This window comes from Pyrgilauda ruficollis, unplaced genomic scaffold, assembly GCF_017590135.1.
Source record: "Pyrgilauda ruficollis isolate IOZ18807 unplaced genomic scaffold, ASM1759013v1 scaffold41, whole genome shotgun sequence".
Lineage (NCBI taxonomy): Eukaryota > Metazoa > Chordata > Aves > Passeriformes > Passeridae > Pyrgilauda > Pyrgilauda ruficollis.
The window spans coordinates 3,319,301-3,336,985 of NW_024525601.1; the positions used below are offsets into that span (position 1 = coordinate 3,319,301).

At 37.6% G+C, this 17,685-nt stretch overlaps 1 protein-coding gene across 1 annotated transcript in view; it reads right to left on the reverse strand.

Moving 5' to 3' along the window:
• Positions 1–13,087: 13,087 nt before the first annotated feature.
• Positions 13,088–17,685, reverse strand: part of RAB31 (RAB31, member RAS oncogene family) — a 60,005-nt gene continuing 55,407 nt past the window's right edge. Inside the window, exon 7 of the mRNA XM_041477598.1 lies at positions 13,088–15,743. Within this exon, the coding sequence (XP_041333532.1) occupies positions 15,646–15,743 (98 nt within the window). The 3' untranslated portion in view covers positions 13,088–15,645. The remainder of the gene's footprint in view (positions 15,744–17,685) is intronic.

Genomic DNA, 17,685 nt, shown 5'->3' on the forward strand with positions numbered 1-17,685 from the left:
GAGCATAGTGAGAGGCAGTGAATGAAGAACAGGGCACAGCCCCAAGCTCTGAGGGGATGTCGCATCATCAGCGAGGCTGCAAAGGACCCCAGTAAGGCCATAGTTTAATTTCCAGCTCAAAGCTGTTTTTAACTGTGGTGTTGAACACATTTTGAAGCTTACTAATGCATTGATCTGTTTTATTGCATTTAGTATCATTTCTGATCTAATGCTTCTATTTCATCCAGATTGATGTAAATTTTTATATTAAAACAACACGTGTTGTTGCTCAGCAATATGTGGCAACCTTCCCCAATATCTGATTAATTTCATTTCATGACCTCACAGTACAGCTCAGGAATGAAACCTTGGATCTACTGCAGTCAATAGAACTCCTGTCACTGATTTCAGTGAGATAATAATATCATTCCAGAAGTGCTATTAGTGTATTCATCACTGCTTGCAAAAGGATAACATTTGCTTAATCTGAGGTCAACATTTGTCCTGTGTATTTGTAGATCTTGATGTTTTTCACTCTGCAAATTCAGTATTGCTGTTATAATATCTCAGTTTCAAGATAATTTGACATCTGTCAAAACTGTTTGCTATTAAATAGTAAATAAGCACTCTCTGTTCCTGAGAAGTAATAGAATAGATTCAGTTTCTTAATAGCTTTTTCCTGTTTATTGTGCAGGTTGTTTGGTCAGTCCCACCAATTCTAAACTTGAAAATGCCTTGCAATAAAACAATATCACAACCTTCTTTGCCAGTTTTTGGTGTTACTGAGACTGTCAGAAAGAGTAACCAAGTGCTGCATTACTTGTTGTGTTAATGGGAAAATTCTGGCTCTCACTCAGTGAAGTATCTCGTGCATCCTGCACTGCTAAGTCAGTGAATATTGCAAAATGCAAAGGTATAAAGCTAAGAATGTGTTCACATTTCTCTTTAGGAAAATACCTGGCCTTTTGGTGCTGTTGTTTTTCTTCTGAAATACAAAACTGTTCTTACAGCAGGCTCTAGTCATCATTTACTTGACTGCTAGAGGTTCATATATAATTTTTGGCCCACTTGTTATATTGTAAATCAGAGATTAAGTCACAGTCCAAAGTATTATTAAAGATTTATGGCAATATTCAAATATTGCCACAGAATGGACAAGTAGATCTTAGTTGAGTATCTTCAACTAAGTGTATTTATTTACCCCACTAAATTACTATAAAAAACACACAATACGTGTTGAATATTCATAAAGGAAGAAGCCAATAACACATAATGGCATTCTCATAAATAGCTATAGCACAAAATTTAATGTGCTTTTCATATTTTGGACCCAATTCTGTTCTACTGAACGCAGAATTGCCCTGGACCATTGACTTCTGTAAGGGCAAGCCAGAAGTGTTGTCTTGTCTTTGTGGTTTAAAGTACAATTTGAAAAACCGAAGGATTTCTCAGGCAATTTCAAATGTGCTAAAAGCCATTAGTTCTTTGATAAAGGAAAAAGTTATTAAGGAAGTGGAGTTTTGAATATTGTTTTAAGAATTTGTTCTTACATTCATACCCATTCATGAGGGATGTTATGAGAAAATTCAATATACAAAATACAGACTCTATGTGATGTTTGCTGATGATGCATATCTAAAAATCAACAAAGACCTTCCTAAAAAGTAGCCAAAATCAAAATTGTAACTAAGTATACAAACATAAGTACATAGCTGAAACTTGCTTCCAGAAGAGAAGTCTTAAGGCCTCCTTAAAGACTCCTAAAAGACTCAAATGAGTCTTACCTTAGAAGTAATTCTGCAGAACCAGCATGATAGTGCCCTATGGTCATCACATACCTCTCTTTCTCAAACTGATATTCTGGCAAACAGTGTCATGGTCTTTCTGAATCTCAGCTTGAAGAACTCATCTGGCAACTGGGATTCAAATTCCCCCTCTCATTTGCTCTACAGCAGCTCTGCATTGCTAGTTCTGCCCTCAGCATTTCCCCAGCTGTCCCAGGAAGCCCTCAAATTATATTTTTGAACTATGCCCAGTTTCAGTTCTAATGGGTCACAAGGTAAATGTGAGCAAATAGTGCCATATCAACGTGTGAATGACAAGCACTGTGCTGAGGCTGTGCCTGACACTTGAACTGCTTCCATTCTACAAAGCATTGATAAAACCTGTGCTGAAGGGGTTTGTCTGTTTTGGGCACTATCTGTCAGAAAATATGTGGGATAAGTTAAGGAAGTCCAGAAGAAAGGACCTGTATTGACTAAGATCCAGAAAACAGATGGATTGAAACATAAAAACAGATTGAAATACCAAGGTTGTTTAGCCTAAGGAAGAAAAGAGGGTCTCGTGTTCAGTAATAGTCTTCAAATACATTCAAAGCTATCGGAAAGAGAACAAAAGTAGTCTTCTCTCATTTACTTTGAATAAAACAGGAAGCAATGGGTGCAGATCAGAGCAAGAATTGATTTAGAGCAGGTATGAAGAACTTTTTAAGAGTAAGGATAATTAACAAAAAAGATTGCCTGGAAGCACAATCCATGATGCCCCAGTCACTGACCTTCAAGAACAGGTTAGACATCTGTTGGGAGATGTAAATTTAGCTGATCTTTCCTTGAGATGTGACCTCTGAAGTCCTTTCCAGCCCTATGAGTCTATCATTACATGAATTCCAGAATGCTCAAAGATTAAACTGATCATCTGCAGTGGAAATGTCCACTTCCTGAGATCTGGGCTACAGCCCATTAAAATCAGGGGGAATTTTCCAAGTGACTTTAATAAGCATTGGATCAGGCCCTAATTGAGTGTGTAATTTGGAGCTGCATATGGAATTTGGTCCACAATTTTGTTAATGGTATTTGCAAATGGGAAGAATCCAACTCATTTTCCCAGGGCACATTAATTTGCAATGGTTTTACAAGGGAAAGTAAACACACTCTGAAGGTGCAGTGCTAGATTTTTCTTACAAAATTGAGTGGAATTGACTGGAGGCAGACACAAGGACAAGATCTCTGGGGGAGAATTAGCAACTTTTCTCAAGGAAGAACATTTTAAACAGCTATTTTTTAAATCAATTAGGCAGGGCCAGACAGAGGGAGACAGCTGAAACTATGTTAACAACATTTTAAAAATAAATAGGTATCATGAACATGAGAATGAAATGTTTGTCTCTGCCAAAAGATCAAATTAGCTGAGAGCCTGAAAATGAGAAGAGCAAAAGAAAGGGAGACATTAAAGCTGTCAGTGAATTCAGTCATTTGTGTAGCGACTGATGAGGAAATATCTGTTTTCCCATAGTCTGTTACCAAATAACATAAGGATTTTTCTCGACTCTGAATGATCAGTTAAATCACAAGCACTTATGCCAGCTAAAGGTCTGCCTCTGCAATTGCACTTCTATGCAATTGAGAGGAATGCTGGATACATGAAGTTCCACATGAAGTTTTGAGCGTGCATATTTGCAAAATCACAGCTCCTGTGGGCATCCATAGCCGCTCTGCTTTTGTGGATTGTGGGCATCTCCCAGAAATTCTTGCACCGTTACCTTTGTCTTGTGGCAGGAAACAGGGACAACTCCTAATGCTTCTTTAACTGATGCAGGAAGCAACTACTAATGTGAGGCTAATACACAGATGAAAACTCTTTGCTTTTGACTAATTTATTATGTCTCGGAGTAAAGACATAAGGTTTCTAAAATCATCTTCCCACTCTGGTTTGTTTGTTGCAGAGGTGTTCTGTGTCTGCACAAAAGCTTGAAAAGTCTACCTGAGAGATCATTTATGAAACATTTACTTTGCATTCTGGGAAGAAAAAAAAAAAGAAAAAAGTCTGCATATTATTATGGTGGAGTCTTTGACTGCCAAATACTGAATTATTTATCGCTTAATTGTACAAATGATATCCATGAGGACCTGTTAGATTTCAATGTGCAATTGATACACTGCACAAAAACAGGGCTGTGTCTTTCAGACTTTGTTCTGCTACTTTGGTGGGTCACCTTAAAAGAGGTATGAGCACTTAGCAGAGGCCAAGCAGGGATGCCTGGCTGCATTTTGTTAGTTGCAAGGGCTAAAAGGGCCTGCAGAAAGCCCCATGTAGCAAACAATGCTCTGACCTGGATTAGCTCTTGTGGGACCTTTCCACTCCTCACCCATGTGCACTCTCCAGCCAGCATGTCTGTCATGTTTTTCTGATGCTCCCCTCCCCTGTGGGCAACCCAGTCTCTCCTGTCCTTCAGCAGAGTTCTACCTATGCTATGGACACTGCAACCTTGTGCAGGGTTTTTTACACCTACAACTGTGAATATCTACCATTTTCCTCCTCCAACACCAAGCATGAGCTAGGAAGGTTGGGAGACTGTACCCATTCACCTGCTACTTTGCCCCTGTGCCTACATACCTGTTGCAGACAAAAAAAAATAAATAGACTTCCACTGTTAAATTCATAAAGCTAAATGCTTGTAAATATTTGGTGAGCATGCCTTTAATACAGACTTTAACTGTGCAGTCTCTATTTTAATGCCACAGGTTTCCTGTCTTCAATTCTTCTCTGCAGTGGGAAAAAAGTTACCATGAGAGAGAGACTCTTCTGCTCCCAGTCCACCACCCCATAACTAACTCTGTCATCTTTTGCTGGGTTTTTTTTTCCCTTTCCCTTTCTCCTAATTCACATTGTTCCTGCCTCTGTGTTCCCAATAGCTTGCATCCAGGCCAGCAAACTTCTCCTGCTTTCCTCTTCAAAGGAGGCTGGTCGTTTTGTCCCTCCTTTTTCCCTAGTATGAGCAAAAGAAATTTAATGGAAATTAATAGCAATCTAATAGTAAAACAGAATTAGCCACTGCAAATCTGGAATGTGATTTTTTTTCCTGTACCAGGCTGTTCCTTGCATTTTTTCCTTCTGTGAGTAAGACAAATAATAGAAATGAGGAAAATGGGAACTGCCAGTGGATCAGAGGGTAGTCTCTATTCATTAATCACTCTCTCTCTCTGGGTCAGCACCAGAAGCTTCAGAGGATCCCATATTTGAAGACAGAAGCTAGTGTTATCTTCCACATTGAGATTCATCCTTTTTAAAATAGTCGCTTAATGCTCAAGATCTGAAGCAGCATCTTCAATACCATTATCTAATTTTGTTCTCTTCATTCTTTCCTTTCCAGCAATTCTGGTGTAATTTGCGAAGTTAGCAGCAGAGTTTATGTTTTCTTCCAGATCACTGATAAAGATATTGAGCTGTATTAGCTCCTTTGAAGCTGTTAAATAACCCATTAGAAGAGAGTAGAAACATGCTGATGTAGCTGCTAATTGGTTCCCAGAGCATTTGATATAGGCAAATTGATTTTGTATAGTACTGCAATTTTTTTACCAGATTGTCATGCAGGGCTACATCAAATGAGTTAAAGTAATCCATGTGTATTAACTCAATTCATCTGTCTTAAGCAATTGTATTTTAGTCTCATCTTGTTGCTTGAATGCATCTATTTTCCACACAAAAAATATATTTATTAACATTACATAAGATACTACCTATGAATTAATTTCTATTTATTTCTGTTTTTATAATTTTTTTCATTAGTATTTTGCCCAGGTTCTATATAATGCTTATAATTATCCAAAACTCCTTGAATTTATTCTTTACAGTGTGCCACATTCACTTTTTATCAGTCATCTGAAATCTCTCCTGTGCACAATATTATTTCAGAATGAAGACGAATGCCTCCAACAGTATTTCCCCAATTATTTTTTTTCATACTCTTTGGGAGCACGGAAGCCTGAAGATTTAAATGTGTTTTGTTTTCACTGATGAACATTCTGTCATATATACAGTGAGAATGAAAAAAAAATGTATCACTTCATTATGATAACAGAAAGAAATCTAACTTTTCAAAGTAGCTTAGTAAAAACTGTGTTTTGTTATCCAAAAACTAGTCCCTACATGGATTCATATCCAAGGCAAAAAAGAAATCATTGCATTTTGTTCTTGTGGGCTATTCAGAGACTATACAATTGTGACAGAGAGAGCTGAGCTGGATTTTAGACTAAGAATCAGTAACAAAACTTTTAACCAAGTCAAAATATTGGATGTTCAATCTTAGGGGTGGCTAAGCCCTAATGAGATTACTCTTTAGGCCATTTCCACATTCTATCCAGTTGACTCTCTAAGAGACCAATGTAAGATTGAAAACCTCATTTCACTTTTCAGTAAATATAAAGAGAAAAAATGGTCAAGAAATATCACACAAGATGTCAGTGGAATACACTAGCTTTCCCAAATATTTGACGGTTTTTAAAGGGTCTAATCCTCAGAGTTAAAGTGTGACTTAGTAAAAATGTAATGATAGAGCTCCTTGCTTTGTTCTCCATCAAAGCTATCCAGATCAATCCTTCTGAGATTTGCTGAAGATTGCACTCCAAGCTTGGAAACCCAACTCAGAATGTGAAAATGGCCTGAAGAGTAATCTTATTGGCCTTGCCCCCCACTAAGATTGAACATCCAATATTTTAACTTGGTTAAATGTTTTGTTACTGATACACAGTCTCCACAGACCTGCTCTGGGTATAAAAGATGCAAGCAAATGACAACTGTGGAATTATAGTAATGGTTATGTTTAAAACGATGACAACCACAAAATTTGATAGAGTTTATCCATCTTGTCATCACACACTTTCTATGACATGGCTGTGTATAAAATCAGATGGCCTAGCTTGAAACACAGGCTCCTTACATTTCCAGAATGATCTGAAGATACCAGTAGAAAATCAAAAGTTCCCGAACTCTGATTTCCTGTGTATGGCCACATGGCTTGAAATATACATTGGACTTACCTAACATCCAGGATTTTGTTATGGTTTGGAACTCCCACTAAATGGAAGGAAAATTTCCAAAGCTGGTTGAAAATGGTGAGGATCATGTCTTTCCTTGAACTTTTTGAGAAATGAGGACTTCTCATTGGAATCCTGGCACCATTTCACCAGGAAAGCTAGCTGTCTTCGAAAGCAGACCTGTCAGAAAGCTGCCTCAACAACTTCAGGCTCTGAGAGACAGAGACCAGAAACCTGGGCTGAGTCATTTTGCCAAAGAGCTAAAGTAACCACTTTCTTAGAGCTTTGAAACCTGTGGCTCCCAGACATCCTTACCTCACTGTCATGGATGTGATGAGAAACAGGCTTCTCAGATGGCAACTCTCTTTCTAATCTAGTAGTTGCTTCAGGCCGTGTAATTTTTTCAGCTTTGTCTATCACACAGGGGAGGGTGCAATTTTTTGCCATGGTGTGCATCTTTCCCTGGTGTGTGAGTCACAGTGAGATAAGGTGAAGTGTCTGAAAGGCATGCCTGCTGACAGTGATGACTTGATGACTCAAGCCTTGCAGATTTTCTAAGGCATCAATTTCATCCCTAGAGATTTAAAATAAAAATCCCTCCATTTTACCTTTCAGTGACGGATGTTGTGTTATTGTAAAGCCTTTATACTGCCAGCAGCAACTACTTAAGTACATACTACACGCTGTGGTTAAATCAGTCAACATAAATCTACTTGGATACGTTTATCATCATCTCATCCTTTCTTCTTTAGTCTTCTCTGGAACAATTTGTGCAAAAACACCTATCATTCCAAGACATCATTCAGACAGCATCAAGCACTATGAAAAGCTAAACCATGCAGGCAGGGTGGCTACATAAATGTACTGGAATGTATTAGCCAAAGCCCTTTGTCCAGAGTTCCAACTCAGTAACTGGTGTGTCATGGACTGCATGAAAGGGTATCATCTTTTATTCCACGGACTTTGCACTTGGTGTATTCAGGCATACCCACATGTAAAGATATGATATCATTTTTTAATAGGTGGAGCATAGGCACCTGATGTACTCTAATCTTGTGTTTGTTTATGCTTATTTATTAGCTAGGGTTCTCAAATAACAATGGTGTTAATGTGGCGTGGCTGTGGCATGAAATGAGTGTATATGCACTATGACCATTTACAACGTGGTATCCTTTTTACCACAAATCTAGATTTTGTACTCCAGACATAGCTTTTGTTTCTTATCACCTCAGAGGGGTTGTGACCCACCATGACGAGGATCTCCCAGGGTAGGGCACCTTCATGTTGTTTGTCCTTTCTTTTCAGTTCTAAACATTATTTTCCCTTTTCAAATTTTGTAATCAACAAGACATTCTGGCTTCATTCTCATTCCAAGAAACCTATTTTTCCTCCAGAAATTTCAGACCTAAAACACTGCAGGAGAAAAAATACTGTAGTAAAAAACTTATATATATTAAAAAATTGTTTGCTTTTCTGGTATCTTTATTGTAAGAAAACAAACTGTTGAAACCTTTTCGTACATCAAAATGAGTTCATATTTCCAGCACATCTCAAGACTTCTGTCCCTTCTTACTGAGATTATTGGGAGAACCATTTGGGTGTCAAAGGCTGCAGTGTAGGAGGGGAGCTGGTTGGGTGCCAGCAGGCAGTTCAGGTTGCCACCTTGAAAGCAAATTTTCCTTGAGAATCAGGAGTGACTTACAGAGTGTGGCAAAACTCATAGGACAAACAGTATCTCTAAAGGGAATGCTGCCAGGAAAGCTATTTAATTCTCATTTGTGTTTCTGACTGTCTCAAGAAATAGCACAGAAAAGCTACATCTTTATTTTGAATGTCCTTCTTTCTGAGGGCTCTTATTAGATTACTTCTACACATTTTATTCTTTTTAGGCAAATATCTATGTTGCAAAATTTTCCCATGTTATGAGTGATGAACACACACAAGAGCTTGGATATTTGGTAGTGATTCTATAGGCTTGGTGATGACGTGGTTTTTTGCAGAGCTAGAATATAGAAATGCATTGTGTCATCCAGGCTGCATCCATTGCTCTTTCTTGCTAAACCCCTGTGACAACTCCCAACACATATTTGTCAGCAAAGCTGCCAATGTCTTTGAAGATGACAGGTAACAGGGATTTCTTTTGTAAGATGATTAACCTACATTTTAACCCTATTAAACAAGTGAAGAGAAACTGTTGCTATCCTCCTAAACATTTTTAATTTATTTTTCATCAGTAACAACAATGCTATCACTTGTTCCCACCAAGTCATGTTATATTGACCAAGAGGAAGGAATGTGATGTTCATTTTCCTCAAGGGCATCTCTCAGACATGTAAGCTGACTTTCTTATTGATTGGTTCTTGTCAATATGTAATCGGAAGCGTAGGGATCATTTCTGTTTTAGTCTGTAACAGAAAATTTCCCCACGGTACTCTACTTGATGTAGGGGAATAGGGATTTAGTTGTTAGGTATTTATCTTCTTATTTAAACATGTATTTTACTGCTGTGGATGGAGCAGGAATGGCACTAAGTAAAACAAATGTGAATTAAATGGACTTCAGGGGAAAGGCATTTTTGTTTTCTAAAATTCCCAGTGTAGCAAACAGAATGGTTGAGTGTTTTATCATAAATAAGGTGTGTCTCAAAAAACTTCTGACAGATGATGGGAGAGAGAAAGCTTGGTTTCTCCAGGAGGTTTTGAGAAAACAAGGTCAGTACTTTTCAAAGAAAGCTTTTTTTTTTTTTTTTTTTTTTTTTTTTTTTTTTTTTTTAAGTCTTCCAGGCAGTCTCAGGGATAAAAAATGAGTAATTTAACAGCCAGATAAAAGAAATCCTTCCCAAGCTGTTAAATGTTTAATACCTAACCAGGAGCCTCAAAATTCTCTTCTCCACACTAAATAACGATATCTTATTAAAAACTTGTTAATTGGTGTGACACTAAATGCAAGTTTGTACAGGTCTCTTACACTTCAAGTTCTGTCAGTGTACTATCTTCAAGTTTTCACAATGTCTGTGTTACAAAACAATTTCAGTAACATTTCTAGAGCTATGTCTTGAAAACAAAAGGATTATGAATGAGTATCAAGAGCCTGTGTTCCTATTTGAACAAAATACACTGCAGTGGTAGGTGATAAGGCAAACTAATCTGCATCATGACCCACTTGGCTGTATCAGAAATACAGGCATTTTGCAATAAGGACTCTTCTTAACTGAAACACAAGAAACCCACCTGAAATAGATATGAAAAAGCTACATTATGCCACAGTATGCTATTACTTATTCTTTCTCATCTTTAACCTGTTAAATGTGGCTAGCTATTGATTTCATAGTTTTTGGTGAAAAGTCTTACTTTTGGACAGTGAGAGAGCATTTATATCAAGCAATGATTTTATCCCTGGTCCAGCTGGCAAAAAACAGGAGACCAAAAGAGGACCTTATTGATGGCCAAGAACCCCATTACACAATGAAGACATCCATCCTATCATTGCTGTCAAGTCCTTAGGGAGTAACCAGCACCAATTAACAAAGGCATTTGTACAACACCTTTAGCTAGTCTCTCCTCCTATGAGTGTTTTTACATTTTTAAAGAAAATTATTCTGTAGCCTTGTATAAAACAACACCGAGAGGGGATAAAAAATAATACTGCAGCTTACTGTTTTCCTTTCAGGGAAAGGAGAGAAACCTGGTAGTGGCCTGAACAGTTTTGCAGATTAGGTGAAGGGGTGGAGGTATGAAGTAGCTACACAGAGTATTTCATCAGCCTTGCTGTCCTGATTTCAGTGCAGTGGTCAGGAGATCACAGCAGGGTGTCCTATGATGTTCTTTGCAGAGACTGAAGCTGCAGTGGTGAAGATTTTGTAGACTGAAATGTCAAATACTTTTCCTTAAGTACGTTGAGACACAACCTTCAATCTTCAAAAGGAAAGCAGAGGAGATTTATTTTCCAGTCAATTGTATAGCTCCCCTCTCATTGCTAAATTCAACTTCAACCTAGAGCAGCACAAGCACATGCTTCCAGGCCATGCAAAACATCCCACGGACAACACAAGGACTGATCCATTCAAGGGCACAACTCTCTTCAAACACCTAAGGGCAAAACAGCATTCACTTCAGATCTTCCAACACACAGACAATAGTTAAGGGGCTTAAGAGTTCCATTAATTAAGTACATCACCCTTTAGTTTACAGTTATGTACCTGGGTTCCTTCTTGTTTATGCACAGCTAGAGGTAAGATACATTTTTTCAAGATAATTGTAATTCCTTTAAAGCAGGGAACAGATCCTGTGTGTCTTCCAGCAGTAACTAAACTCACCACATATGAAACCTCTTTGAAACACTGGTTTCTCATTACACAGAAAAGTGGTGTTCTGTGCTGTTATTTGAGTTATACTGCTTCTTGCATACTGCTATGTATTGAATTTATCATGGCAGTCAGAAAAGTCTTACTCCAAAAGCCTGTTTTTCCTTTAAAAACCCAGCCCTTCATTCATAGTCCTCATAGTTGTTGTAATAACTGTGAAAATATGAAACAAACAGTGCAAAAATCTGCTGGTGTAGTTAAATACCTCTTGAAACAATAGCACCAAAGGGAATGAAATACTGCATATTTCTTAAGAGAGTGTTAATTCTTCTAGACACAAGTCTGAGGGAGGGACATAAAGTAGGGCAAAAAAATAAATGTACACCAAAATAAAAGCATACAAAAGATGAAGTGTCTTACAAGCCATACTAGTCATTGCTCCTATTTAAAGCAAGTGGTAACTGGAAGCTCACTTTCTACTGACAGCTACTATTCTAAATTTCTAAGCAGATGCTGGCCACTCGGGTCCCTCTCTTCAAATGGATAAATCAAATATTAGCAAAAGGATTTTCAAATCTTCTTTTTCTTGTTTTTGGGAGTTCATCTGGACTGCAGGATCCCCCAGGAATGCATTCACTTTCTGTTAAAAGGCCATCCACACACGTTTCAAGCAGCATTTAAATCCCAGGTAAGTAATCCACAGACTGCAGACAGCCCTTTTCCAAGAGCAAAGGACGTGCAAAATAGGAGCTATTTTGTTCTGCTTTATTGAAACCAGAGATAGCCCCAATTCAGAGAAATTTAAAACATTTATTAGCATTAATCATTGTAGGTTAAATAAAACACAAAAACTACATTTTAGGGGAAAAATATTATTAGGTATGATACAATTAATATGTAAAACAGAAGGTAAAGTATTAACAGATTGCAGCATCCCATACATGAAGCGAGTGGGTCCAGCCCAATCAAAGCCCTTATATAAACAAAACAGAGGAAGAGTACCGAGCAGGTGATTTTAAACTGGAAATTTATCACTGACTCTGGTTTAAATAATTAAGGGTAGGTTAGTAAAATATATCACTGTAGTGAAACAGTCTGATGACAGCCAGAATGCTCACATATGTAATCTATCTAATCACACTTATTCCCATGTGCCATGAAGGATTAGTGAAGACATGGGATGACAAATAAGTTTTTTAGGTATTGATACAACTCACATTGCAGCAATTTAGATAACATGTTGTACTGTGAGCAAAAATAGTAAGCTTTTTGAGTGTCACTTTATTACTTCTAAGTTCCAATTCCTGAATAATAATGGCTGTTTTTAGATTTCTCAGTCTGCAAGACAAACATTTTCTAGAATATGCCATTTCATGCACAAGAATGGCAAGTCAAAAATTGTACCTATGCATATCTCTATCTTCTTGCTACCTTTGATCCACAACTTTAAGTTCACAAAGGTGAAATGATCATTAACAGAAAAATGTACTTACAGAATACAATGTGTAGTATATGAGAACCAGACATAGCGAGAAAACACTACATGTCAGCAGAACAATATAAAACTGTACTTTATATACACACATATATGCAGAGCATATACAAAAACTAGTTCCTTCATAATTCTTTTTTTAAACTTGTTTACGACAAGCCAGAAAAGCAAGTCACCCTCAACTGGACAGTCACAGTCCTGAGTCACAGTGCAAACAAGCTCCACCAAATATCCTTGGCACTATGGCCTGTGCCTCAGTCCTGCTGCCAGCTCTCTTGAGAAAATCAGTCTTGGGCAAATCCAGCACCAGCTGGCTAACCAAGAACTGCAGTGTTGATATTATTATTATTAATAATAATAATTATTATTATTATGAGAGAAGATCAGTTACACAGTCAGGTGCTCCAGTACAGTAATTCAGCTTTTCACCAGCCATTAACTACTAAGAGGGATTCCAGTTGCTGCTAAAACTTCAACTCTGAGATTGGGGGTTTTCTGTCATTTTTCTGGCTGTTTATGAGGGTGGTGGTACTTCCCAAGAAAACAGGCAACCAGTGGAAGCAGAAATCATTAATTTTACATTTTAACATCACTATTTTTTTAACAAACATTTGCCCCATTGGAAGAGGCTGCACCTTGGCTTTGACAAACAGCAGAGAGACTACAACATTGTCAAAAGTGAGCCCTGTGTTCAGGGAAAATGCAAGATATCTGCACAGCACATTAGCCTGTTTTCTTCTGGCTTCAGACTTCCCTAGTGAAGCTTCCAGTAACTGAAATCTCAAGAACTTCTACAATCAGATTCCTTATTAATTTAAATATTTTTCTTTACTAAAAGCAGAATAAAGCCATTTAGATTTACCCCACCAAAAGCAAAACCTATGTAGTCACCATTCAAATTTAAAATCTGTCAGAGATCCATTGTAAAAACTTGCAATTTAAAACTGTTTTAACATATAACTTATAAACCTGTTCTGATTCACATACTGCTCAAAGCCAGCTGTGAGAGCTGGTTGTTCAGGATAACATGCCATAAAGATCAGTATCAATTGCCAGTTCTAACATACATTAGAGTATACAAGGTACTCACAAAATTGTCTTACAAAGCTTTCAGACATCTCAGTTAGGATTTACTAAGTTTTGAGATGCCATGATAAAAAAAAAATAGAAATATGTAACAATCATTTACAAAAGCTTAAAAATCAATTATGGATAACTGCTATATGTTGAACTACAGTTTATGACACCTCTACAAACATGGGTTCAATCTCACCTTGTTTTCTGGGTAACTGGTCTAGCCTCTTTCTTAGGGTTTTACTTAGGAGGAATAATATCTCTTCCAACATTGGATCATAGACCCCATAAAATGTATGAACCTGTGATGTCAGTAAGTTTGGTATTTCCTTAGCACTGAAGGCCACGTTAAGCTTTTCCCTCCCCACCCAAGTGAAAGAGCAAGGCATCCCTGGTAGACTTGCTTGTACCGGGATGAAATTAAATGTTCCCTAAAGGAGCCTGTCTCCGTCCCCAGCTAACAACAATGATGATTACTGAATTTTCACTTAAATACCCCTAGATTATCAGTAAAATAGTTGCTGCAATGAGTCAGAGACATGGATCATATATCAGCACAGCTGAAAACTGAAAGTTTAGCTAAAATATCCAAGGCCATATTTTCTAGAATGAGTATTTTCAAAGGAGGCTAAAATATAGGAGAAACTACTTATATGTGAAAAAAACAATCAGCCTAGGTTCTCAAATAAAATGCAGACAGATATTTCCCACCTATGCTACTCCAAAACCTCTAGAGACAAAATGTTCCTGTTGATTTTATCTGGCTCTGTTTCAAGCCCTAACAATTAGTGACATTTAATCTAAGCAATCTCACAACCAGCCAATAAGGTCTGGTTTCTGTGTATCAACACGGAAACGACGCTCTAGGCTGCCTGCTCATGATTTATTGTGGAAAGTTATTTTCCCCTTTTGTTTGCTTTTCATAAGCCCTCCTGAAAATGTGCAGTGGTGATAATTTTCCTCATAAGAGAGCAAATTAATGTTGTGGAATTCAGGCTGGGCTCTGGCTTTGAATACAGCGTTTCTTACTCTAATTCCCACTTCCAATGAAATTGATGAAGAAGATAAATTTGAATTTTATCCTCTCAGTCACACACATTCATAAAAGACAGAAGTTGAAAACACATACGGTTTTACATTATTTCCACTTCATAACTCTCTGTAGGAATTCTTTCCTCCACTGCATTTCCAAGTGCATCACGCTTCAAAGATATCAAATAGTGTGCCTTCCACACCACATCCCCAGACAATTGAGGAGACTACTTTACAAATTCAGGGAATTACATCTGTAAGCAAACATTCACGTTTGTTTTTTTAGATTCCATGACAACTCCTTCTTCCACATACACAGCACTTCCTGACACCGATTTTGACTTCCAGTCCATAAAAACTGCATTCACTCACTCATACTTTGGATCCTTTTTTTTCTTCAGTTAGCAAATTCAGTCCACTTCTTGCTGATGTTTACTGAAAGTAGGAGACGAAGCTGCAGATTTAGAAAAATCATGAAGCAGAGTCCAGCTAAAAAGATGGCAGAGAAACTGTAACCAAAAATTCAGGTTTTATGGAATTTTTTCACCCTATTATTACAGAGAAAACTCTAAAAACATGCCAAGTCCACTTTGCAAATGTAAGAAAGTAAGTTTTTGCAGCAAGCCTAAATTTTATTTAAAAATTGATCTTTTTATTAAAAAAACCCCAAAAAACCCCAAAAAAAACCAGTCACTGGTTTAAACAGAGAATCGGAGTACTCTGACATTGTAATTTTGACAGGATATTAGAGAGGATTTTCCAACTGGGTTTTGCAAAATCCCTTTGAAGTAAAGCCTTCTGCTTCTGGTCCTTGCGTTATTGCTCATGGGAAGTATTGAAATTACTGCTTTCAAGATAAGGAGCCACGTCACTGAGATCACGAAGTCCTTTCTCAGTGAAAAAAAAAGCAAATGGTGCTGTTTTTCAAGTAAATCTGAAAAGATCAAGTTGGGTCAGCAGCACCGCCTACCCGTCTGTGAAGCCTGCCTTCCAAGTTTGATTGCTCCATTGTTACTGTTTTCATGAGGATCTAAGGGTGGAATTTGCTGACCTGAAACACATGAGGAGACATGAATTCAGTTTTCCTGGTGTAAGAACAACACACCATGCAGGTAACAGAAGAACTTAGCTTACATAAGAATTACATCTGTGAAACTTTAGAAGAAAACAACCATACCTTGAATATTTTCCCTTGTATCCTACTCATGAAAAAAAGACTTTCACATTAAAAAAAACATATGAAATATGGCTATTGAGAAGACATAAAGTATGCTGAAATTATATTATCCATGATTTTTTTAAATAGTTATCTTACTGAGCTCCTTACAACTTAGAAAGAGAAAATTCTCATCTTTCTCCTAGTTCCACCTAAATGTGAATGGTGCAAGTTTAAAGAGATTGTGCCCATCCTAAATCAGCATGACATTTAGTCCTAGCACGCTGGAGTTTTACAAAGCACTGTAACTAAACACATGGTGCCCACAATTGACAAAGAAAAACAGATCTGTTCTTTCCATTGAATCCCTTCCTCTTTTTTAGGCATACCCACGTCTTTCCAGTTGACAGCTTTGATTAACTAACATCACCATCGCCCCTTCCCCTGCAAACTCTCCTGATTTTTCAATCATCTTATGGAGTAATTATTTAGAGTGTTTGAAAGAATTTCAGCCATTACAGGAGAGCCAGAGATCTCTCTTGGGGCAGAAGGGCACTGCTCCAACTCCCTCCCCTGTGTGCCCTTTTAGTACTGCTGCATCTTTTGTCTAACTGGCTCCCTATTAGTGGAAAACATACAATGTGCTTAATAATAAGGATAATAAATGGAAAAAAAATTCTCCCAGGTCCAGTCCATCCTGTGTCCCTCTCTCTGGTGTGCACCTGGCTTTTGCATTAAGACCTTGTGTGAGCTCTCCATCAGTACCTTGAGATTTTACAGTCATGGTAATGTACTTTCCCATCACTTTGTGGATTTCCTAAAATTTTTTTTTCTGAAGCTGAATCCATTTTTATGAATTATTCCTGGGTTTACCATTACCTATGTTAAATAACATGAGTTAAAATATTTAACATTTGTTTCTTATATACCACTTTCAGAGAACACAGAGTTCCTGTGAACAGCTCATCATAATCCAGGTGGGTTTTACAGCTTAGATTTCCCCATCCTTTGCTTCAGTTATTCACAGCTCTCTCTTACCAAATGTTGTATGAATTATGTACCTATGTTGAAGCCTGAGTCCTACAAATTATTTGGGGGAGTGGTTGTGGGTGGGCAAGCTAAAAGCATTCAGGTACCAATCCCAATGAAATCAAACAGCAAAATTTGATCTGTAAAACTTGTCCTTAAATTACCTTTAGCCAAGATTCAAATTTTCTCTTATTCAGTTAGCTCTGCACAGGTATGCTGTACAAGAAAAGTGTGACTTTTAAAGCAGATAATTTTGTGTATTTGTACAACTGAATGAGAAAGGGAAACATCCTCACATTAATAAGGTAAAGATATTGCATCTGGTCCAACAGAGTGAAAAATGCGCATCTTGAGGGCCAAAGCATGTATAAGCACTGACAGTACAATGCTGAGCTCTGTTTGGGTCACTAAAACATCAACTTCATATGCTGCTTAACATTCTGTTCAGACTTCATGTCTGTAAAGTAAAATAAAAAGCAGAATAGGTGGTTATAGACACAGCTGTTACATGCATTAGTTCTGTTGGCTTTATTTGGAGACAAAGAGAATCCACTAATTCTTAAAACTCTAGAGAATATAAAGAACATGGTATCTGTGAGAGGCTTTCCAAGAAGGCAATGCTGTCGTCATACAGACCTTCAGGGAATTTCTGCACTAGGTACCTAACACTTCCAAAGTGTTTCAGCTCAGTCCCAGCAAAATAAAACTCTGTCAATCTGACCCAGACAGAGCACAATGTAGCTAAAAAACCTGGAATCTACAGACATAGCTTCCATAAATAATTTGCCAGTAAGCAAATACCTCTAAA